Consider the following 25,660-nt stretch of genomic DNA (forward strand, 5'->3'; position numbering starts at 1 on the left):
AATGACCTATGGGCATAACAGACAGCATACGGAAAGCAAACTTCTTCGTGTATAAGGCCCCAACTTGGAGCTGTAGTTGTCCTTGCAGGACTAGACTGCTCTTTAGCAGGGCTTGTCCATTATCAGACAATGCCCACACTGGGTCTTGGAGCTGTAGGATGGAGATCATACACTGACTCCGTATGGCTGGTGGCTTAAACACACCAAAGCTTCCAGAAGGTAGAGAAACAGTCATTAACTTTGGTGGGGAGGAAGTACTCTCACCAGGGGCAGCCTCTCCTACTGGCCCATGGTTTTTGGAGTACAGGCTTCATGGGGCAGAGACCATCTGAATGTTCTTTACAACCACAGCTATACCATATTTCAATCTCAGCACAAGATTCAGACTGCAGATTTGCCAGCCCCCTCTTATTAGACCTCTTGGATCTTGCTCGGTGGCTGCTTCGACAGGTTGTGGAACAGGTCAGTCTTGGACGGAACTGACGGTTTACCCACAGGTTTCTTTCGTCTGGACCGTCTCTGTGAGCTTGGAGGGGAAGACTTTTCAGGAGATGCAGAAGTAGGCACTTTGAAGACTTTACGTAAGGCCGCCAGGAAGGCCTCCAAGTTGTGATGATGGGATCCCCTGCTTCAAAGAGGGGGTGATCCATTCCAAAGCATCTCCTGCTAGGTAGGAAATTATGTATCCCACCTTGAAAAGATCAGAGGGGAAATCAGAAGTATAGCATTGAAAGTTCAGCATACACTGCTCCTGGAACACACGGCACACTTTTGGATCCCCACAGTACCTTGGTGGATCCGCAGGAGATTGCTTTTTGATGGCCAGAAGTAGATTATAGATAGCATCAGAGACAATGATTGGTGCATCTTGCTCCAAGAGTGAAAGGACATAGGACTCAGCGGGAACCATGGCCAGTGCAAACTGTCACGCTCGCTCCCAGACTTGTTGGCGCGGGCGTGTGAGGGGAGTGGCCCCACTGGACCACACACCAGACTACCCTGGAAGGGGCGTGACTAGGACAGCTGCCTTGGTCTTCTCTGGAGCCTCTGATGGTGAGGTCAGGCTTGTGCTGCAGGCAGCTGCCCGGTGCTACTCCAGGGTGGTGTCTGGCTGTAGCTGCTGATCCCATCAGAGGAACGGAAAACAGCAGAGACACTGGCAGGCAGATGGGCACAGCTGAGACACTGGCAGACAGGCGGGCATGGCTGGCACTCTGGCAGACAGGTGGGCACGGCTGGGTCACTGGCAGACATGGCTGATGCTCTGGCAGGACAAGAGGACTGAACTGGTACACTGGCAGGACCGGTAGGGACCACTATACAGGCAGGCAGCTGGTATATGGGAACAGGTAAGGACCTGTTCAGACAGGAGGAACGGAGGTAAAGAAATACCGCAAGAGTGGATGCAAAGCAGAAGCACAGGAGGTAGATACAAGAACAGAAATGCAGGAGGTGAAGCCAAAAGCAGGAGGTGGAGCCAAGAACGGAAACGCAGGAGGCAGAGCCAATAACAGGAGGCGAAGCCAAGAACAGAAACACAGGAGGCGTAGCCAAGATCTGAGGAGTAGAAACGGAGCCAGATAGAACCGCCAGGAGCGGAGCAGGGAAGAACCGCAAGGAGCGAAGCTGCAGAGCGATAGCTGAGCGAACCCATAGAGTGCAGAGCCGAGTGCAGAGCAAAGCTACAGAGTACAGAGTTGAGAGCAGAGCAAAGACACAGAGTGCAGAGCCGAAAGCAGAGCAAAGCAAGAGACAGGGTTCAGAGCCAAAAGCAGAGCAAAACAAGACACAGGGTGCAGAACCGAAAGCAGAGCAATGCAAGACACAGGGTGCAGAGCCGAGAACAGAGCAAAGCAAGACACAGAGTGCAGAGCTGAGAGCGAAGCAAAGCAAGACACAGAGTGCAGAGCCAAGAGTGGAGCAAAGCAAGACACAGAGTACAGAGCAGGCAGCAGAGCAAAGCTAGATACAGAGTGCAGAGCCGAGAGCAGAGCAAAGCAAGACACAGAGTGCAGAGCCCAGAGCGGAGCAAAGCAAGACACAGAATGCAGAGCTGAAAGCAGAGAAAAGCAAGACACAGAATGCAGAGCCAAGAGCAGAGCAAAGCTAGATATGGAGTGCAGAGCCGGGAACAGAGCAAAGCAAGACACAAAGTACGTACAGCAGAGAGAGCAAATCAAGACAGGGATATAAATGGACACAGGAACAGGAATAGACTAAGACAGAGTCAGAAATGGAACAACGCACAGACACAAGGACACAAGCCAGGGTACGATGCCCCACTGGGTGGCAGACAAGGACACAAGCCAGGGTACGCTTCCCCACTGGGTGGCAGACAAGGACACAGGCCAGGGTACAACGCCCCACTGGGTGACAGACACAGGACACAGACCAGGGTACAATGCCCCACTGGGTGGCAGACACATAAGTCATAGAGACAGGACCTGGCACCTCAGCAGCAAGATACTGACTGAGGGAGTAAGTTGCACAGGCCCCCACATATAGTTGGGGAAGTCTTAAGTATAGGAAGCCTCATGGCAATTGGCTGGGGACACCTTAGCAAGGTGCACACAGTCTCCATAAGAAACTGAAGTTGTTAGCGCCGCCCCCTATGCACACAGACAGAAGGCATACACAGAGCAAGCAGGTGACATGAGGCACACAGCATGGAGCTGGCAGCAGAGAGAACTCACAACATGGCCCAGAGAAGTAAGTGAGTTTGTGTGTAATGCAGGTGGAGGATGAGAGGCCATGCAGTGATGCCGGCATGGTTGTTACAATCCTCAATGGTGCTCACAATTAGAGATGGGGGAATATGTTCGGAAAACGATTGTCAAATCCAAATTTGCCATATTCATTCCATATTGGTGCTGAATTTATGTTTGACAATCATTTCTGAATATATTCGCTCATCTGCACTCACAATGACTTCAATGGCGTTCGTCTAATATTGCAAATACGGTGATCATAATCTGAACTGATTTTTGAAATATTCGCTCATCTCTACTCACAATCTAAATTCTCTATCAGCAGGTCTTTGGCATGTGTGAGGAAACAAGAAAAAACCCACACAAACACAGAGAGAACATACAAACGCTTTTCAGTTGTTGTCCTTGGTGGGATTTGAACCCAGGACCCCAGCGGATTTGAACCCAGGACCCCAGCGCTACAATATAACAGAGCTAGCCACTGAGCCACCATGCTGCCCATAAAGACAGCTTCTTTGTGAGTAGATGTAAAATAGGCTCTCCCGAGATTTTAACTCATGACCTCAACGTTACCAAACAGGTCCTAACGCACAAAATCCTACCACGTAGGAACAAATGACACAGCAAGAAAGAACCTGGAAACTATAGGCAGAGACTTTGAAGACCTAGGCCTGAAAGTGATGGAACTGGGAGCGCAGGTCATCTTCTCATCCATCCTCCCATTGGATGACATGGACAAGGGGATTAAACAGAATTCTACGTGTGAACAACTGGCTATGTCAATGATGGCTTGAGCAATGTTTTAGGTTTCTTCAACATGGAGTGAAAGCATTTAAAGAGACCAGGATGGATGAACACAGAACGTTATCACTTCTTAAAAAGGAAAAAAGAAATGTATATCAAATGAAAAGAGGGGGAATATCTAAAGAAAAATATAATGCTGTTTGCAAGGAATGCAGGGCAATAGTTAGAAGAGTTGAACTGATCGATGAAGTAAGGCTTGCAAGGGAGATCAAAAGAAGAAAAAAAGGATTTTAGGGGCATGTCAAATGCAAAATAAAATTCATAGATCCTATAGGATTTTTACAGGATGAAAATGGTGAAGTGGTCAAAAATGATGTTGAGAAGGCCGAACTTTTAAATTCCTATTTTGCATCTATTTATGTTCTCTAGGAAAGCAAATGTAACATCAACTGATCTTCACGGTGTCATCGAAGGAATTAAAGAAAACACACTATCAATAAACAGAGATGGTGAAGGAACACTTAGCTAATTTAAATGAATTGGAATCTCCTGGTCCAGATGAATTACATCCTAGGGTACTGAAAGAGTTAGCAGAGGAAATTTCAGAACCACTAGCCAGAATCTTTGAAAAATCCTGGCAAACAGGAGAAGTCCTAGAAGATTGAAGTATGGCAAATATTATCCCTATCTTCAAAGAGGAAAGAAGATGGAGCCAGAAAATTACAGGCCAGTGAGCCTTTAATACCAGGAAAGATATTTGAACAAGTTATTCAAGAGCATTTATGTAAGTACTTGGATAAGAATACAGTAGTTAACCAGAGCCAGGTTTATAGCAAACAAATCATGCCAGACTAATCTAATTTCCTTCTATGATAGAATCACTGACAGGGTGGATCAGGAAAATGCGGTAGATACAGTATATCACGAATTCAGCAAAGCATTTGATAAATTATCTCATACTAGCCTTATTGAAAAAATGACCAAGTATGGGATTGACAAGGCTTCAGTTATATCGATTCATAAGTGGGTCAGTGACCATACTCAAGGAGTGGTATTAAATGGTTGCACATCCAATTAGAAAAGTGTTTCAAGTGGGGTACCACAAGGCTCTCTCCTGGCCCCAGTGTTGTTCAACATTTTTATAAATGATCAAGATAAGGGAACTGAAGGTAAATTAATCAAATTTGCAGATGATCCAGAATTAAGAGGGATAGCTAACACTAGAGAAGCCAGAAAAAGGATTCAGAGGGATCTGGGTAAGCTTGAACAATCGGAAGTGACTAATAGAATGATATTTCACAGGGAAAAATGCAAGATTCTACATCTGGGCAAGAAAAACAAAAACTACATCTATAGAATGGGAGAAATAGAACTATGCAACAGCACATGTGAAAAAGACTTGGGTATACTAATAGATCACAGACTGCACATGAGTCAACAGTGTGATGCAACATCAAAAAAGGCAAACATAGTCCTAGCATGTATTAAGAGAAGCATAGAGTTTAGATCATGCAAAGTAATTATCCACCTCTATTCCTCGTTGGTTTGGCCTCATCTGGAAAACTGTGTCCAGTTCTGGGCACCACCTTTTAAAAAAGACATTGAAAAACTGTAGCAAGTTCAGAGAAGAGCTACCAGCATGGTAAGCGGACTGCAAAGTATGTCCTACGATGAACGGTTAAAGGCTTTGGGAATATTTAGCTTGCAAAACAGAAGGCTAAGGGGAGGCTTAATAGCTGTCTACAAATACCTGAAGGGATGACACAGTGTAGAGTGATCATCCTTATTATCATTTGCACATGGAAACACGAGGAGCAATGGAATGAAACTGAAAGGGAGAAGAATACAGATTAGATATTAGAAAAAACTTTTTGCCATGGAAACACGAGAAGCAATGGAATGAAACTGAAAGGGAGAAGAATACAGATTAGATATTAGAAAAAACTTTTTGCCAGTGAGGGTGATCAAGGAGTGGAACAAGCTGCCACGAGAGGTGAGTTCTCCTTCACTGGAAGTCTTCAAACAAAGACTGGACAGACATCTGTTTGAAATAGTTTAGTGAATCCTGCATTGAGCAGGGGGTTGGATATGATGACCCTGGAGGTCCCTTCCAACTCTAAAGGTACCGTCACATTAAGCGACGCTGCAGCGATATAGACAACTATGCCGATCGCTGCAGCGTCGCTGTTTCGTCGTTGTGTGGTCGCTGGAGAGCTGTCACACAGACAGCTCTCCAGCGACCAACGATGCCGAAGTCCCCGGGTAACCAGGGTAAACATCGGGTTACTAAGCGCAGGGCCACGCTTAGTAACCCGATGTTTACCCTGGTTACCAGTGTAAATGTAAAAAAAACCAAACACTACATACTTACATTCCGGTGTCTGCCACGTCCCCCGGCGTCCGCTTCCCTGCACTGTGTAAGCGCCGGCCCTAAAGCAGAGCGGTGACGTCACCGCTGTGCTTTGCTTTACGGCCGGCACTGACACATTCAGTGCAGGAAGCTCTGAGCAGCAGCGCGGATGCCGGGGGACGTGACAGACATCAGAAGGTGAGTATGTAGTGTTTGGTTTTTTTTACATTTACAATGGTAACCAGGGCAAATATCGGGTTACTAAGCGCGGCCCTGAGCTTAGTAACCCGATATTTACCCTGGTTACCATTGTAAAACATTGCTGGCATCGTTGCTTTTGCTGTCAAACACAACGATACACGCCGATCTGACGACCAAATAAAGTTCTGCCTTCTAGCTCCGACCAGCGATATCACAGCAGGATCCTGATCGCTGCTGCGTGTCAAACACAACAATATCGCTATCCAGGACGCTGCAACGTCACGGATCGTTATCGTTGTAAAGTCGCTCAGTGTGAAGGTACCTTAACATTCTATGATTCTATGATATTGTGATCCTCAGCCCAGATTGGGTAATCTGCAGAAGGTCCAGGTGGCATTGGAAGTCTTCAAACAGAAGCGCTGACTAGGCCTCGGATGCGATTAAGTCAAAGACAATTGATTGGCAAAGTGAATATTCTTTTTTTTTTAAAGATAATTCTAAAAAAATGGTATTCAGGAGAATAACATTTTATTTTTTTTAAATTGAGGCAGCTTCAAATACTCTAACAAATTTGCTCATATGTTCATGTGACTCTTCAGATATTGTTTTAATCTATGCCTGGTTAAAAAAAAGTTAATAGCAAAAATGTGGTAATAATATATTGGCTTGTAAAGGCAGTAACCTGATATCTTGAACGAAGAGATAAGATACTTTTGCACAGCATGTTTCTGTGCTGCCTGTTTACAGCAACCATTTGCAAGTACTGTACATTTGGGAATGTGTAAATGTAACCTGATCACCTTATTAATATGCATGTAGCTGACAGGTGTCATCTGCATATTTAATGAGAATGCAAATGAGCTGTGGAATGCCAAACTAAGTTATGTAGAATAGAAGAAGCCACCTGCTGATGCTTACATGTAAAAATGATGTTCCACTTTCACCATTAACAAATAAATGCCCAGTGTACATTATAATTTTCATACTCTTCCCATCATGAGCAATTTTCATAATCTTGCTTTTGTTTTCTTCTACCCATCATTCAAGAGCTTTCATTTTTAATTCATTTTTTAATCAACAAACAGTGCCTTGAAAAAGTATTCATAAGACGTGGGGAATTTTACACATTTTTTCACTTACAGCGACAAATTTAAATGTATATTTTGGGGACTTTATGTGATATACTAACACAAAGTAGGAAGTATTTGTGAAGTGTAAAGGAAATGATACATAACTTTCTAATTATTTTAAACTTATAAATCTGAAAATTGTGTAGTGCGTTTGTATTCAGCCCCCTGTAGTCTGATGCCCCTAAACAAAATCCTGAGTGACGAATTGCCTCCAGACATCAAATAATTTGTAAATTGACAAAATAAAGTAGCACTATGTAGCGCTATAGCATGCAAATATGAAACATATGAAATTTCAATTACATTACTGCTCTAGCAAATATGAAAAAATTAAGAATAATCAGACTGTCGGTTTTAATTACAGCAGGATCCTACCTTCCCACATAAATGTAGGCTATCAGCCCATGAGAGGACTCTCAAATAGGATGGGTCCCAGTAACGAGAATCCCGTTATCACAGCTGCCGAGTGTTAGTGCTGGCGGAATGCACCGAGTAAATATAGATGTTATTATTGGTGAGTTCGCAGCCCGGGGTCCACAGTGCAGGAGGAACCTCCTGCAAATGACGGCACTATATGGCGGTATAAGCGAGCTCTGTTTCTTCACAGAGTAGCCGTGAAAGAAAAGCACTGTGTCCTGTAAAGCTCACAGCAGAACACAGCTAACTGCTGAGCTGATAGCAGTCAGTGGTCATGCAGTCAGAGAAGCACACATACAATTCCTCACCGGAGGTGCCGGTATTCTAGTGGCTTATTTCAGCCGGGCCCTAAATACATGCAAACAATCTCTTCACCGGAGGTACCGGTATTCTAGTGACTTATTTCAGCCGGGCCCTGACCACAAGCATACATGACCACACTGGCGCAAAGCTCATAACAAAGATTGATACTAGCGCATGGCCGCGCGACCGTGCAAACGTTTTATAGTTGCAGTAACTTCAGGACCTTCCTAGAGGACCAATGGGAGTTGCTTCAGGACCTGAGCATGTGACCCCTGACCTCCAATGAGAGGTCTTCGTTTGGACATGCTCAGAAGGGAGAAAGCAGGACTTAGTCCCAGAAGCGAGTCCTCGCCGCTGACCAGTACTAGCTATAATGGCAGAGCCTGGAAGAACAGCAGTAGCCAGATGCAGAGTATCTGCCTGAGCCAGATGCTGGGACCGACGTCTCCGCTGAGCAGGCTCCACTGCGGCTGGAGAAAAATGGGAGACTGCAACGGAGATGGCTCAAGATTCCCCCTGTGCAGAGGCGGGTACTCGAGCCCTAACACCGGGCCCACATGAATTAGACAATTTATGCACTAAGTATTCTCAACTTTTCCATATTTTCTAGAGCAGTATTGACATTTAAATTTCATATATTTCAGGTTTTCATGCTAAAGAGCTACAGAGTGCTACTTTATTTTGTTAGTTATATATAGAGATGGCTACTCTTGGTAAGCACCTGTACACACCTGATTTCTGATTGGAAGTGACGGTCAGTCTTTTGAAATTAGTAAATTGAGTCCACCAGTGTGTAGCTTATTTCCAGTATAACTACAGCTGCTTTCTGAAGGCCTTAGAGGTTGGTTTGAGAACATTAGGGATCAAACAGCATCATAAAAGCCAAAGAACACATTACACAGGCCAGGGATAAACTTGTGGAAAACAGTAAAGCAGAGTTAGGTTATAAAAGGACAGCCCAAGCTCTGAACATCTCACAAAGCACTGTTCAATCTATCACCCAAAAATGGAAAGAGTATGGCACAATTGCAAACCTACCAAAACATGGCCATGCACCTTAACTGACATCTCAAGCAAAGAGAGCACTAATTAGAGAAACAGCCAAGAGGCTCATTGTCACTCTGGAGGAGCTGCAGAGATCTACAGCTCATGTGAGATAATCTGTTCACTAGATGACTATGGAAGAGTGGCAAGAAAAAAGCCATTTTAAAGCAAGCCAAAAGAACTTACTTTTGCAGTTTGCAAAAATCCATGTAGCGGACACAGCTAGCATGTAAAAAAAGGTGCTCTGGTCAGATGAGACCAAAGTAGAGCTTTGGAGGCTAAATGCAAAACACTATGTGTGGTGAAAGACTAACACTGCACATCACTCTGAAAACACCATCCTCATCGTCAAACATGGTCGTAGCCGTAAACATACTGCCAGAGCCACAATGGAATGGTTTAGATCAATGCATAGTCATTTGTTTAAATGGCCCAGTCAATGTCAAGATCAAAATTCCATCGAGAATCTGTGGCAAGACTTGTAAATTGCTGTTCACAGGAGGAAAATTAAAGTAATTAAATGTATTTAGCTAACAAGAAACATCTAGGGGGGGAGTTAGCATGATTAAATTGTATACGTGTTGTGACAAAGTCACTGGCAAGGTGCTGGAGGGGAGATATGTTTCGTCGAGGCTAATGGATTTAGTGAAGTAAAACCCAGAAGTTTTTCTTCCAGCACATTAAGTGTTGCGAGGGGTTAACTAGTCATTTATTGATGGGCTTTTTTTTGTGGACAACCATAGAGCGGGTGGGAGGTTGTCCACCTTATTTCCACCCCAGGATGTGGTCTGGGGCTTAAATATGAATGACAGAAAAACGACTGGCACATCCAAACTAGTGTGAATAGGTGCATACCAGGAGCAGCTACCTCCATATACAATATACAAAAACAGGTTGCACTCTATCGTGCCAAAGCATGTCGAATATGAAATACATGAAATATGAATAGCAAAATGGCTTTTTGAACATTAGAAAAAAATATTTATGAGACGCTTTGCACAGAATTTGGCCAAATAGTGTGAGCCCATCAACCATCGTCAAGGTGGTCTCATTAATCTGATGGGTCCCTGATCTCCCTGTCTAAATGTGAACACTTACCGAAGGCTAATGTCTGTATGTATGGGTGAATGTGTCTATCTCTGTGTCAGCTGAGTAAGATGCTCTACCACAGGGTATAAATGACCCATACATAAACTATGGTCAAAAGTTTTTTCATGTAACACTTCTTCCATCTGGAGAAAGAAAAGTTCAATCTCCAGAGGAGACAATGCTTCTTTTCCTTAAGAACTATTAATCTGTAGAATAGTCTACCTCAAGACGTGGTCACAGACTGAACCGTAGATGGTTTAAAAAAAGCTTGAATATTTTTTTAGACGATAATAACATAAATGCTTATGTAAATATGTAAAGTTCTTTTCTGAATATTTGGTCCAGCGAGTCGACAATTTGGATCAGAAGAGGAAGATTAGCTCTTTTGGGACAGATTGGATCATGCATTGTGGTTGTGCATCCCTTGGTCGAACTTGCTGGGCTTATCTTTTTTCAACTGCATTAGCTATATAACTATATGAGAGCTTGTCCTTTGTGGGATGAGTTGTATTTTTATTTTGGTACAATTTGGATGCCAAAGACCCCAGCGATAAAGTGTCTGTTCTAGTGGAGTGTACTTATATAGTGCTGGGCAGCATGCCTGATCTATTAGTATTATTGTCAACAATAATCTGTAAGCCAGACACTGTGCTTTTTACTTATCAATGTGGCAGACGCCCTATACAAGCCTTATCAATGTATATTTGTAATACAAGGCAAATACCTCCTCCCCATGAATGGTAGATGCGGATAACACTCACTTTTTGTCCAGAGGACTCCGCAATTCCGGAACGGGATGCAGCCACAAAGTCAGCTGCAGACGCTTATACCACACAAGGAACGACGCATTTATCCTGCACTCTGCGCTAGTGCTTACACCAGGGGTTTCCATTTAAATCCACCTCTCGTGTCTCCCCCTTTCCTCATAGTTTGTAAGCTTGCGAGCAGGGCCCTCATTCCTCCTGGTATCTATTTTGAACTGTGATTTCTGTTATGCTGTAATGTCTATTGTCTGTACAAGTCCCCTCAATAAGTTGTAAAGCGCTGCGGAATATGTTGGCGCTATATAAATAAAAATTATTATTATTATTATAAATCTCTGAAATACATGTTTCAGTTGAAACCACTGTAGCAAGATTCCCTATAATGAGGCAGATGGAGGAAATGTGAACGCAATAGGACATGTGATCCAGCGGTGTCTGTCTCTTAAGGATTACATAAAAGTGCCATCGGCCGCAGTTTTGTGCACTTCTGAAAAGAATGACACCACTGAACAGAGGCCAGAGTAACTCTGCAGCCTCATTATAGTAAATGGATCCCTCCGAGGTTTCATCTGAATCACATCACTCAGAGATTTAAATGGAAACCCTGATATAAGTGCTCAGCGTAGAGTGCTGGATAAATGTGATCCCAAATGTTATGTAGAATGTTCCTAACAAAAGCTTCAACTTAATCCACAAAAAAAGCAAGTTCCCACTCAGGTCCATCTGGTAACGGAAATATAGGGGCTTCCACGGTAGTGGTAGCATGAAGGCTCTGGAAAAGCAAAATGGCTCCTCGCCCCTCAAAAGAAATTCAGCAAATTCTGCACTCCCAAATCCAAATCCCTCCCTTCTGTGCCCCACATTATACCTAAACCACATATAGCATCCACATTTCTGAAGCAAAGAGAACCCACCTAAGGGTGCATGTCTCCAGAAGCATGAGGTGGGGATAACATACTGGTCACTATAAGGAACTGGTCACAAGAACATACTGGTCACTACATCATACTGGTCACTACAAAGGCAAATTTCCATTTTCACTTGGAAACATTCATTGCTGCTTGTTTCTTGAAAGCACTCATGGAGGTTGCTTTCCCTGCTCCTTACCTGGAACCACTTAGTCAGACAGCTGGGTTGTCGGGGGGAAGACTTTCTGCCCTGGAAAGAAGGGACCATGTGACTGCTGGGGACTGAGAGGAAGAGAGGGGGGTGTGGTCAGAAAAGAGCGGGAGAGCCGAGTGCGCCAGACAGAGGGGACAACGTGCCAGACAGAGAGAAGGCTGCAGCACCGCGCTCCCAGAAAGAGAGTGCTCCCCATGAGGGCACTGAGGCTGGATGTGAGACTGTGGACTTGGAAGCCTCCGTAATCAGAGAAGACGTATCCTGTTGTGAATTCTGCTTTTGGGTTCCCTCCGGTGGTAGTAGGTGGTAATGCAGTTGTCCCTGGGTTGCAGTCCTGGTCAGGTGTGTCTGCTGATTGCAGTTCTGACTGGGGTATTTAGGTGTGCAGGATTCATTAGTCCTTGCCAGTTGACAATTTTTGTTGGGAGGTGTGGACCTCTGCCTGGTTCCTCCTGTCTTTCTGCCAAATCAGCAAAGATAAGTGTCTGTTTTTTTTTCCTGTGGCACACATGCTGTGTGCCTCACAATTCAGTGCTATTCTTTGTGTTTTCTTGTCCAGCTTAGATTGTGTCAGTATTTTCTCAGTCTTGCTGGATTCTCTGGAGTGGCAGATATACATTCCATGTCTTTAGTTAGATTGTGGAACTTTTTGTATTATCTGTTGTGAATATTTTTGGAAGGGTTTTAATACTGACCGCCTAGTAATCTGTCCTATCCTTTCCTATTTAGCTAGAGTGGCCTCTTTTGCTAAATCCTGTTTTCTACCTGCGTGTGTCTATTCTTCTCCTACTCACAGTCATTATTCGTGGGGGGCTGCCTATCCTTTTGGGGTCTGCTCTGAGGCAAGATAGCATTCCTATTTCCATCTATAGGGGTATTTAGTCCTCCGGCTGTGTCGAGGTGTCTAGGGTTTGTTAGGCACACCCCACGGCTACTTCTAGTTGCGGTGTTAGTTCAGGATTTGCGGTCACTACAGGTTCCACTGACTCCAGAGAAAGTTTTCATGTGGCTCCAAGGTCACCGGATCATAACAGTATCCCCTGACAGTGACCTGGGCGCACAGCCCCGCAGTGACAAGCCAGGACCCTTGAGTGTGACAAGTAAACTGCTCAGTGTGTGTGTAGCATTGCTACTGCAGAAAGCCTGCCAGCCTGATATACAGAGACTCACAGCAGAGTGGCTGAGTTACTTCCTGCTTTCAGCTTCACTGGAAGAAAAGATTTAACCCCGGAGTCTCCAGTTCCCAGGAGACAGAGGAGAGACTTCAGGATCTCAAGCGCTGCTGGTGACTGTACCCATGTTGGAATTAGTCAGTCAGGACCTCCCTGGACTGATAAGTTACAAGAACAATCATTAACCCTTTTGATTCCGCTTAACTGTTTGATTTATCTCTATTAACCCCCTGTTTACTCCCTGCGAGGAGAATCTTACTCCCGTTAATAAATTCCCCTCAACAGTTGGTCTGTCTGTTCCGTGGTGACATACTCAACCCTGCACTCTATTACAGAGTCAAAATAGTCACTACACCTGTGGATAAATTCCCAAAGTGATAATTTCCAAAATGGGGTAATTTGAGAGAGGCATTCTACTCTTCTAGCACTTAGGGGCTCTATTCCAGGAAAATCTGTGCTTCAGGAGGCAAATAGCACTCAGTCCCTCCCGAGTCTCTCCATATGGCAAAGCAGTACTGTACAGCCACATATGGAGTATTGCCATTTTCAGTAGAAATTGTGGGACAAATTATGGGGCCATTTTTACCCACTTCTTGTGTGAAAATTTAAAATCTTTGGCTAAAACAAAATTTGGGTGGTAAAAATGTAATTATTTTTTCTTCACTGCCCAATAGTATAAAATTCTGTGACACACTCATGGTGTCAATGTGATCACTGCACCCCTAGATGAATTCGTTGAGAGATGTAATTTGTAGAATGTGGTCACGTATGGGGGTTTCTGCTGTTCTGGCAACTCAGGGGCTCTCCCAGTGGGTCATGTCACCCCCAAACCATTACAGTAAAATCTGCACTATAGTATGGCGTGCCTTCCTTTCTGAGGTTTGCACTGTGCCTGAAAAATATTTCCCGATTACATGTAAGGTATAGGTGCCCTCAGGAAAATGTTGCAAAAATGAGAAATCGCTGGTCAGCGTTTAACCCTTATGACTTCCTAACAAAAAAATGTTGTATCAAAAATTGTGCTGATGTAAAGTAGACATGCGGGAAATGTTATTTATTAACTAGTTTGTGTGACATATCTCTCTGATTTAAGGGCAAATGAATTCAAAGTTTGAAAATTGCTAAATTATATCAAAGAAATTGTACTACTATCATGAAGTATAGTATGTCTTGAAAAAACATTTTTACAATCAATGGGATCCGTTTAAGCATTCCAGAGTATAACCTCATAAAGTGACAGTGGGCAGAATTGCAAAAATTGGTCTGGTTATTAACATGCCAACCACCTTGGGGGGTTGGAGGGGGGGTAAAAGGGTTAAAAACATTCAGAAATTTTATTTCTAACCTGCATATGTAGCAATTTTTTATCTTTCCGTTACTGGAATCTTCAACAGCTTATTTGCTTATTTTCTCTGTCATGTTTATGATGTCCGGGGTGTACTGTATGCATTGAACCAATCAGTTGATTCCCTTGCTGCTGCTACTGCTGCTCCTCCTACTTCTGCTTAATGTCACTTCAATAAGAAACTGCAGCTGCATCCCCCCAAATGTGATCCATATAATCTCACCCACCTTATGATACCAACAGTACCAACCAGCATTGGCAAGTATCTTAACTATAGGATTGCTTGTTTTTCTTAGTTTAACCTTCTTTATAGTTTATAATTCTATAAGTAGCATAGAACTTTTTTCACATTTCTAATACATATTATTGAGTTCCCAAAGCACCCAGCAGTTACTTTTTATCAATTCCTCGCTTTATAAAAGAAATATGTCCTGAATTAAAATTTAATTTGTATTCTGATAATGATGTTAGAGATTTTATTATTTTTCATGCTCTTCCAGGGACATTACTCTTTATTCTACATGTTTGTCTATTTGATGCTGTTAATAAACTATTGCTTGCTGGAAAGTCATTCATAGTGAGTGCGTTTGTCTTTTATGCTCACAAAAACAATTTTATAATGTAATTATTCCCTATTATACACAGATCAGTAACTTAAAAAAAAATATTTATATGGTTCTAACAGTTCACATAACTTTAATTGGCAAATAAAAATATTGAATAGTCCTTTTTTTGTATGATAAGAAATGCCTAGTGAAATGCTAAGAATCCCAGACCATTGACTTTGTTAATCCCTAACAATCACTAGGACCAGGGTCCTGATCCCCTCTGTTCTTCCACACGGCATGATCGCAAAAGGGAATGCAAAGATGGTCAAGGACGTACTCTAGCAATCTCACAGGCACTGAATAGAGTAGCAGAGATTATACACAAACTCATTAGAAAATGCACCTCACTATGGTTATTCTGTAAAAACAAGGATCTCTAGATCACCATTTTGGTCTCAGTCCTGCGGTCACCAGCAGTTGGTCAGTTATTAACTAACCTGTGGATATAGGATAATGTTTTAAGACAACCCTTTTAAACACTGTTACGGTTTTTAATTATTATAATATTATTATTTTTGTAATTTAGCCCTTTGATGACGTGTGACGTATATTTTTGTCGCAGGTTAAGTGAAGGTGTTCGGAGTGAGCTCAAGCGCTCCACACGAGGCTGACATTGACTCTGTTACACAACCATCATGCCTGTAACAGCAACTAGAGCTAGCTCCACTTGCTGCTGTTTACCATTTATATGATGCTGTCAGACTGTGACAGGGGCATTTGAGATTGAGAAGGTTGACAAAAGCATTAGTCAAGAAGACTTTTGGTGTGCTGCCTCCAGGTACTTTTCTTGTCTGGATGGTTTGATTGTTGACAGGGAGGCTTTGCACCCCTTTTGCTTTGCTGCTGCTTTGTTTTTTTCAATTTTTATATTTAAAAAAAATTGGTCAGATTTTGAACCAGAAAAGTGGGACAGTTTTCTTCTTGTACATACGTTTACAAGTCATTTTTATTCAGCATCAGCTATTAATCATTTACAAGACCATTTATATTTCTTGTGTTACAGAATTGCAATGCATCCGTAAAAATCGGATGTTATACTGTTGGTTCCGTATGGCATCTAACTTTTGTTTGTGCACCCATTGACTTGGATGGGTGAGTCTCATCCAATTTACGGAAGGAACTAGTGCATGCTGTGATTTGTGTGCGCTCACCTGCTCCTCACAATGCAATTGTAGGCTGCCATCTTAGTGCAGCAGTTACAATACATACCGCAACAACAATTGCATTGCAGTACAAAGTATGGATGATCGAACAATCTCAGATCAAAGCCTCCTAAAGAGACTAAAAAAGTAACATTTAAAAAAAAAACTTGCTATGAAAATATAAAAAAAAATAAAGTTTTGATCACTCCTCTTTTCCTCATTCAAAAATATATTTTTTTCAAAAATAAATATATTTGAAATCATCATGTAGTAAAAGTCCATTCTATCAAATATAAAATTATTTACACATTACACCAAAAAGAAAAAGAACATTTCAGACTTATCCGTTGCAATACAACCCCCCAAAAAAGAAATGCCCTAAAAATTGATTATAATTTTGTGCTGTATACACACCTAAATCGTATCAATAAAACCTCCAGCTCAGTGAGCAAAAGACAAAGCCTCGTACAGATCCAATGATGAAAAAATAAAAAAGTTATAGGTCTCAGAAATTCACAACACAAACAATTTTTTTCTAAACTTCAGATTTATTTCAAATTGTATGAAAAACTTTGAGTTTGGTATTGTGGGAATTGTACTGACCAGAGAATAATATTGTCAGGTCATTTTTACCACACACTGACCGCTGTAAAAATGAAACCCAAAAAACAATAGCGGAATTGCGTATTTTAACCATTTCCTCATTTGGAATTTTTCTTCCCATTTTCAGTATATTTTATGGTAAAATGAATGGCGTCAGTCACAACTACAACTTGTCCAAATAAAACGAGGCTAATAAGGCTGGGCTGAGTTGGGGTGAGATGGGGCATGGTGAAGCCCACACAAATACATTAAGCACATTTCTGGCATAAGGTTCACCAGAAAGGTGTCTCCAGTCTTCAGAGTCGCAGAGCCTTCTTAAGGAATTTGGTGCATCTTACTCCTGTACGCCCATCATTAGGACTGGTGCACAAACGCAAGTCTTATTGCATCCGGCCCTATGTCTTTTCATCATGGTCTTTGTTATATTTCTTGATGATGAAAACAAGTAACCTCTTCAGCTAAATCTCCATTCTCAGAGGTTTATTATAGTGCAGCATTGTTTTTGTATGTTTCAGAGTATTCGTAATGAGCTTTTAATACCTTCTTATTCACAATGCCAATGTTCATTCTCTCCACTTTATAAATTCTACTCATAATTGCCCTATTAACTGAGATCTCTTTTGCTTTCTCTATGCAGCTCATCGGTTTTGTCTATGCCTGTTACGTGATCAGTGTTTTCACAGATGAAGAAGATAGTTGTAAGTACCAATGTATAATTGGAAAACTGTAACTATCAAAGTATTATAGGATAACAAAAGTATAAGTACCAATACATTATAGGACAGCTGTAATGGCCAATGTATTATAGGACAGCTGTAAAGACCAATGTATTATAGGGCAGCTGTAAGGACCAATGTATTATAGGGGAGCTGTAAGGTCCAATGTATTATAGGACAGCTGTAAGGACCAATGTATTATAGGACAGCTGTAAGGACCAATGTATTATAGGACAGCTGTAAGGACCAATGTATTATAGGACAGCTGTAAGGACCAATGTATTATAGGACAGCTGTAAGGACCAATGTATTATAGGACAGCTGTAAGGACCAATGTATTATAGGACAGCTGTAAGGACCAATATATTATAGGACAGCTGTAAGGACCAATGTATTATAGGACAGCTGTAAGGACCAATACATTATAGGGCAACTGTAGGAACCAATGTATTATAGGACATCTGTAAGAACCAATATTTTATAGGACAGCTTTAAGAACCAATATTTTATAGGACAGCTGTAAGGACCAATGCATTATAGGACATCTGTAAGGACCAATGTATTATAGGACAACTGTAAGAACCAATGTATTATAGGGCAGCTGTAAAGACCAATGTATTATAGGGCAGCTGTAAAGACCAATGTATTATAGGGGAGCTGTAAAGACCAATGTTTTATAGGGCAGCTGTAAGGACCAATGTATTATAGGACAGCTGTAAGAACCAACGTATTATAGGACAGCTATAAGAACTAATGTATTATTGGACAGCTGTAAGAACCAATGTATTATAGGGCAGCTGTAAGTACCAATGTATAATAGGACAGAGGTAAGCAACAGAGTATTATAAGACAGCTGTAAGGAGCAATACATTATAGGACAGCTGTAAGGACCAATGTATAATAGGACAGCTGTAACTATCAAAGTATTATAGGATAGTGGCAGTATAAGTACCAATATACTATTGGACAGCTGGAGAACCAATGTATCATAGGACAGTGGTAAGAAACAATGCATTATAGAACAGCTATAAGGACTCATGTATTATATGACAACTGTTATTGCTAATGTATTATAGGACAATTGTAAGTTCCATTGTAGTATACGACAGATGTAAGTACCAATGTGTTATAGGACAGCTGCAGTATAAGTACTAATGTATAATATGGCAACTGTAAGGACGAATGTACTGAATTATAGGATATCCATAAGTGCCAATGTATTATAGAACAGCTATAAGTATCAATGTATTATTAAACAACTGTAAGCATCATTCTATGGGACAACTGTAAGTATCTTATGGATGCGCCATTAATGTGGTATGGAAGGGAGCCAATATCCATGGCCCCTTCCTAAGCTATTAATATCATCCCACAGCTGTCTGTTTATCCTTTGCTGGTTATTGAATATAGGGGAGATCTCACATCATTTTTGGGGGGCAGTCTCTGCTATAAGAACCAGTAAAGGCTAAGCAAACACCCGTGAGCTGATATTAATAGCCTGGGAACCTTTATGGCCATTGGCCCCTTCCCAGAATATTAACATCAGCCCCCAGCCGTCGGCTTTCCTTTAGCTGGTTATGAAAATTATGGGGAACTCTACACTGCTTTTTTTATTATTGATTAAAAAGTTACACTAAGGTTACCTGAGTTCATAGCAGCTGTTTCTCTTGGTTTTCAAGTGACAGTGCCAGACTAATGAACGGCTGCAAGTTCGGCAATCAGCACTCCAGTATTCAGTCTGGCACTTGAACTACCGTGAAACCCAGTGGCTGTGAACTCAGGTGACCTTAAAGGTCACCAGGTCTCCTGGCAGCTGCAAGGCCCAGAAACCTCATGGGAATCTTAGAGGGACATTACAAGGTCACTGGAGTATCCAGCTGCTGAAACACCTGGAGGCTGTGAACTAAGGTTGTTAATGAATTAAAAAAAATTAAAAAAAGGTGTGGGGTCCCCAGCAATTTTCACAAGCAGCTGAGTGAAAGCCGATGGCTGGGGGGCTGATGTTGTTATTTTGGGAAAGGGCCAATAGCAATAAAGGTTCCCAGGCTATTAATATCAGCTCACAGTTGTTTGCTTAGCCTGGTTATTATAGGAGAATTCCCCAAAAAAAGACATAGGGTCCCCCCTATATTTACTAACCAGCAAAGGCTAAACAGACACCTGCAGCCTAATAATAATAGCCTAGGAAGGGGCCATGTACATTGTCCCCCTCCAAGACTAAGAACATCAACTCTAAGCCGCCCCAGAAATGGCGCATCTAGCCTTGAATATTCTCACTTGCTCTGATGCGGTGGCAAGTGGGGTAAAAGGGTTGTGGTGGATTTCAGCTGCTTTATGACCCCTGACATCAAGCACAGGGGTTAGTAATGGCAGCGTCTCCATTAGTCAGATTGTAATAAAGATAAAGCCAGAGTAAAGTCCTTTATTTGAAATAAAACTCCTCTTTTACCCATTTACTCACAAAAAATTAATGTAGAAAAGCAAACTTACAATCTCCTGACTACTGATATATCCATATGACCCACGACGAGGTCCAACTCTGCTATATCTGGATGCACTGCTGAGCAATGGCAAGATGCTCAGCCCGACATCCTGGAAACACTGAGCTGAGCGTGATAACTTGGCTTTGTGTGACCAGCTGTGACGTCATTAAGATTACCGCCAGTCTTACACAGCCGCATTCCCACACTCTGCTTGGTGTATCCCGGATGTCGGGCTGAGCAGCTACATCATGCCACCGCTCAGCAATGCATCCAGATGTAACAGAGTTGGACCTAATGCATTATTGGACAGGTCTAAGAACCAATGAATTATCGGGGGTTATAGGCACCAATGTATTAGAGGACAACTGTAAGTACTAATATATATCAGGGATGTATATTACGAGATATAATGAGTAAGCTATAAGTGCTCTAATATAATGGGATTATTTTAAGTACCACTTTAGTAGACAGCAGCTATAAGTACCAATATATTAGATGACAGCTGTAAGTGCTAATGTATTAAAGGGCTGCTGTACGAAGCAATGTATTGTGTGTAAATATCAATATATTAGAGGAGACGTTTAAGTGCCAATGTATTAGAGGACAGCTAAAAGTAATAATGTATTAGAGGACCAGAGTGATACAATAGTATTAAGAGAATGTATCAATGTATGGGACTGCAGTAAATACAAATGTACTAGAGGACAACTATCAGTACAAATATATTAGAGCACAGCTATACTGTAAGTACCAATGTGTTAGAAGACAGTTGTAAGTACAAATATATTAGTGAACTGCTTTAAGTACCAGTGTATAAAAGGACAGCTATTAGTAGCATTGTATATATTGTAAGAGGACTGCTATACAGTAAGTACCAGTGCATAAGAAAATATTTGTAAATGCTGATGTATTAGACGACAGCTGTACACCAATTATATCAATGAAGCTACTAAAAGACAAGTTTGCATCACAAAATGTAATACATCACACAAAGAGGATGTATTTTGGGAGAATACAAATCGAAAAAGGCATAGTTGTAGAAAAAAATGGAAAAGCTTTTTCCTTAAAGTCTTATCCCCCTCCAAAATAAAGGTTATTCCATATCCATAGAATATGGGATAAGTTATTGATCACTGGTGGTGTTGTCGCTTTGTAACCCCAAGATTGGGCTCCTGCAGCTTTGTCCTGAATGGAGCTTAGGTGTGCATGCATCACGGCCTGTGCTCCATTCATCGTATATGGGACTGCCAGATATAGCTAAGCACTATGTTTGGCAGTTCCATGGATTATTATTGGAGCAGAGGCTGAGCATGTGCACCTCTGCTTCATTCAGGACCAGTGTGCAGAGCTCCATTCTCAGGATTTTGAAGCCTTGATCTCAGGACTGTTCAGGTTCCCAGTGGTTGGACCCCAGCAAATTATTCCTTAATAATAATAATAATAATAATAATAATAATAATCTTTATTTATATATATCCCTAACATATTCTGCAGTGCTTTACAGTTTGCACACATTATCATCGTTGTCCCCAATGGGGCTCACAATCTAAATTCCCTATCAGTATGTCTTTGGAATGTGAAAGGAAAACAGAAAACCCGGATTAAACACACGCAAACACGGGGAGAACATACAAACTCCTTGCAGATGTTGTCCTTGGTGGGATTTGCACCCAGGACCCCAATGCTGCATTCCTTATACCTTTCATAGGGATAACTTGCTACTTTGGGAATAAACCTTTATGGAAATCCAGAGTTTGGTATAGATACCACTGTATTATATGACAGCTGTAAGTGCCAGTATATTATAGGAAAACAGTAAGCAAGTAACTAGCTGTTTATACCAGTCTATAAAAGCATTGTATCCAAATGTTGCTTTCTGTATATGCATCTTTCATTACTTTTCTTATAGGGTTGGTGTTCATATCTTCTTTTGCTGTGAATAGTAGCGGACTCCCACTTATTATATGTCCCCTTTGGGAGGGTTAGATCATGACACACACTTGTACCATTGCGTTTATTCCTATGTCTTTAATTAAACAATCTGATTCCAGAAATGAGCAGATAATATGAATCAAATCATACACAAAATATGAGAGAGAGGTAGTCTCAACATTACCTGCTAAGAAGTTAATGGCAGACCATTCGAAAATATAGAAAACCCAAAAATGAAAACATCAAACAAATGGTCAGCAAGGTGTCAGAACAAAGTAAGGTTTTCTTTAGCCGACAATTGGCTAAATGGTGGCAATGGAGAGAATAGGTACCCACACAGGTGTAAAAAATGTATATATAAATATATACTTAGATTAGATATACAGACAATTAAAAGACACTCTAAACCACGAGGAAAGGGCATACGTGCAAAGAATGGATCCAAAAGTTGATACTAACAGGAAGTCCACCTCTGCATGGCTTTAAAAAAAAAATTAAGACTTTGGAGTGGCCTAGTCAAAGTCAGGACCTTAGTTCAATTGAGATGCTGTGGCATGGCCTTAAAAAAGCGGTTCATGTTTGGAAACCTTCCAATGTGGCTGAATTACAACAATTCTGCAAAAATGAGTGTGCCAGAATTCCTCCAGAGTGTTGTAAAAGACTCATTGCCAGTTATCGCAAATGTTTGATTGCACTTATTGCTGCTAAGGATGACCCAACATAGTTATTAGGTTTAGGGAGCAGTCACTTTTTCACACAAGGTCTTCTTTTTCCCTTAATAATAAAGACCACTGCATTTTGTGTTTACTTTATCGTTGTCTAATATTTAAATTTGTTTGGTGATCTGAAACATTTAAAGGTGACAAATATACAAAAGAATAGGAAATTAGGAATGGGACAAACACTTTTTCACACAACTCTATTTTTCCTGACTTATATACACATGAGCATTCAACTGTACTGAGCATTGATGTATTTTCAACAGAGAAAGAGAAGAAAGAGCTTCCGCCAGACAATCTCCCCACCGACTTAGTAAGGAAAATGGATTTGGAAGTGAAATTTCAACTGCCTGACCCTTTCCTGTCAGGGAAAAGTCAGAAGGCCCCCATGCACATTAGTATGGTCAGATGAAATGAGTGGGTTTGACATCAACATCTAATGTGTATTGGTGTCTTTACACACCATCCCTCTTTGGTAATCTAAGCAATTAGACATTTACAGTACATTTTCCTTAATATAATATAATAATAATAATCTATCTGTATTGTTAAAGGGACAACTCCTTTAAGGATGCACAAAGCTCATATAATTTCTTTTATATACTCTTTATCCTATCATAAAGTCTTTACAATAAAGTGTAAGGTTCCCCCTCAGTGTCCGCTTCATGGGGGACCTCTAGGCATATGTGAGCCTAACAAATGCTTAATAACTATCATAATATAATAATGACAACCATGAAAATGGACAATATGATAGTAATAAGCAGAGCTCTGCACCCATCTTGAACTCGAATTATCTGCAGTGTTCTAGGATAAATAAAATAACAGTGCGTCTACATAATTTATGTATGTCCAATCATACAGGAAGCTTACAAGATATTACAAAAGTAATCTAAGTCATTTCCATTGGAATACTAAACAGCACATTTCCATTTTAAGAAGATGGATTTAAAAGGCAATATCATTTTATGTTCCTATAAAAGCCTTATTTTATAAACAATAAATATAATAGAATATTATTTTCTTCTTTCTGCAGACCTAAGTATATAGTTACTTGGAAATGTAAAGCTTATCTAAGTGGGTGAATGTGTTTCATACATTGAATGACATTTATAACAACAAGTACAGAGAAAAACTGGGTCATCAGGTCACCGCGCTCATTGTCCAAAGGGTCTCTGAAACATGAGAATGGAATATATCGGTTTCTATGAGCAACTCTTCCACTTTTTCTCTGAAAAAGTTTATTAAATCTATACTGAGTTCAGAAATGTATAATTTAAGATTTTTTAAAGGGAAGTTATCATCCCAAAATTACCTATTGTTTAAATCAGATTTTTGTGTTACGTGTTTGTTTGTTTTTTAATTTGGCAATGTTTTTTCGTCCTTTGTATCTTTATTTTTAAAATAAAATATATAGTAATCTTTCAATTTTCACACTGGCCACTGGAGCTTTTTGGACTCAGACGTTTTATCTTTTTAGTAAGAGATTACAGCAAGGCTCCATATTATCAGAAGTTGCATTACACTGATAGGTAAGACCTCTATACACAGCCAATAACACAGGATCCACCAATCACAATAGTCTGAGTTCACACTTGACTCTGCCTCCCTTCCCTTCATAATGGCCTTTGAACAGGGTTATTAGATGCTTCAATACAAAAGATAGAGTTGGAGGCTGTTCTTTGTGGCTATGTACACATATTGTTTCCTGAGACAACAGGAAATTATAATATTAAATAGTCCTAGTACCAGTGTGAAAATACTTATTTCATGCAATAAAATGCAAATTAATTATGTAAAAATCATGCAATGTGATTTTCTGCATTTTTTTTTAAGATTCGGTCTCTCACAATTGAACTGTACCTACAATAAAAATGATAGACCACTACGTATTTTGTAGGAGGGTAAACTTGCAAAAATGGCAGTTTGTCAAATACTTATTTTCCCCACTGTCTATATACATATGCATACACATATATACAGTGATGGCTAAAAGTGTTGGCACAATTGAAAATGTTCCAAAAAATGAAGTATTTCTCCCAGAAAATTATTCCAATTACATGTTTTGTTATAAACATGTTTATTTCCTTTGCGTGTACTGAAACAACACAAAAAACAGAGAAAAAAAGGCAAATTGGACATAGTCTCAGATAAAACCGCAAAAATCAACAAGACAAAATTGTTGCCACCTTTCTAAAATGATGGGTAAACAATTTTGTTTCAAGCATGTTATGCTCGTTCAAACTCACCTGTGGCAAGTAACAGGTGTGGACAATATGAAATTCACACCTTAAACCAGATAAAAAAGAGATAAGTTGATTCGGTCTTTGCATTGGGTGTCTGTGTGTGTCACACTAAGCATGGAAAACAGAAAGATGAGAAGGGAACTGTCTGAAGACTTGAGAACCAAATTTCTTCAACAATATCAACAATCTCAAGGTTACATGCCTATCTCCAGATGGTGCATAGCTGTTCTCATCCTCAGTACTATATACTTCACTCCATATCCACCACTAGAAACCTGAGGGTTTTCTCAAGATGTCATTGTCAAAATTCAATTATTTTTACAAATGAAGCAGAAATTATTCTTGTACACATTCTCTCATTAAGAAATGAGGACGAGGAAATTATTTGCAATTGGGCACTGGACGCATGGCAACAAATTATATGGAAAAATCAAAACAACAAAAGGAAAGCACTTCATTTTAGGGATATATGCATTTATTTACTTTCTATGTTACATAGTATATATGAACAATTCAGAAAAGACAAGGGAATGCTTTCTAATTATCTAGAATACTATCATTTATTGCTGTATTAACTCAATCTGATAAGATTTTATATATTGCAGTGATGCCATAAAATAAATACACTGTATAGAATTCTAAATTCAACTATATCTGTCAGGTATACTTGTCATTTCAGGTCATTTATTAGAATAAGCTTGTCATGCATCTGTAATTGAGGAATAATACTATTTCTGGCCAGGATAAGACTCGTAACCTATATTTTTCAACAGTAAAGGCTGTACCTCTTCTATTGTTCAGCTGTCTCTGAGCTAGTGTCCC

The 25,660-nt window shown here is 40.7% G+C and overlaps 1 protein-coding gene across 1 annotated transcript in view; it reads left to right on the forward strand.

The window, feature by feature from the left end:
* Positions 1-25,660, forward strand: part of NKAIN3 (sodium/potassium transporting ATPase interacting 3) — an 864,598-nt gene that overhangs the window by 800,418 nt on the left and 38,520 nt on the right. Inside the window, exon 5 of the mRNA XM_077270570.1 lies at positions 17,380-17,440. Within this exon, the coding sequence (XP_077126685.1) occupies positions 17,380-17,440 (61 nt within the window). The remainder of the gene's footprint in view (positions 1-17,379; positions 17,441-25,660) is intronic.

This window comes from Ranitomeya variabilis, chromosome 6 (assembly GCF_051348905.1).
Source record: "Ranitomeya variabilis isolate aRanVar5 chromosome 6, aRanVar5.hap1, whole genome shotgun sequence".
NCBI classification, from domain to species: Eukaryota; Metazoa; Chordata; class Amphibia; order Anura; family Dendrobatidae; genus Ranitomeya; species Ranitomeya variabilis.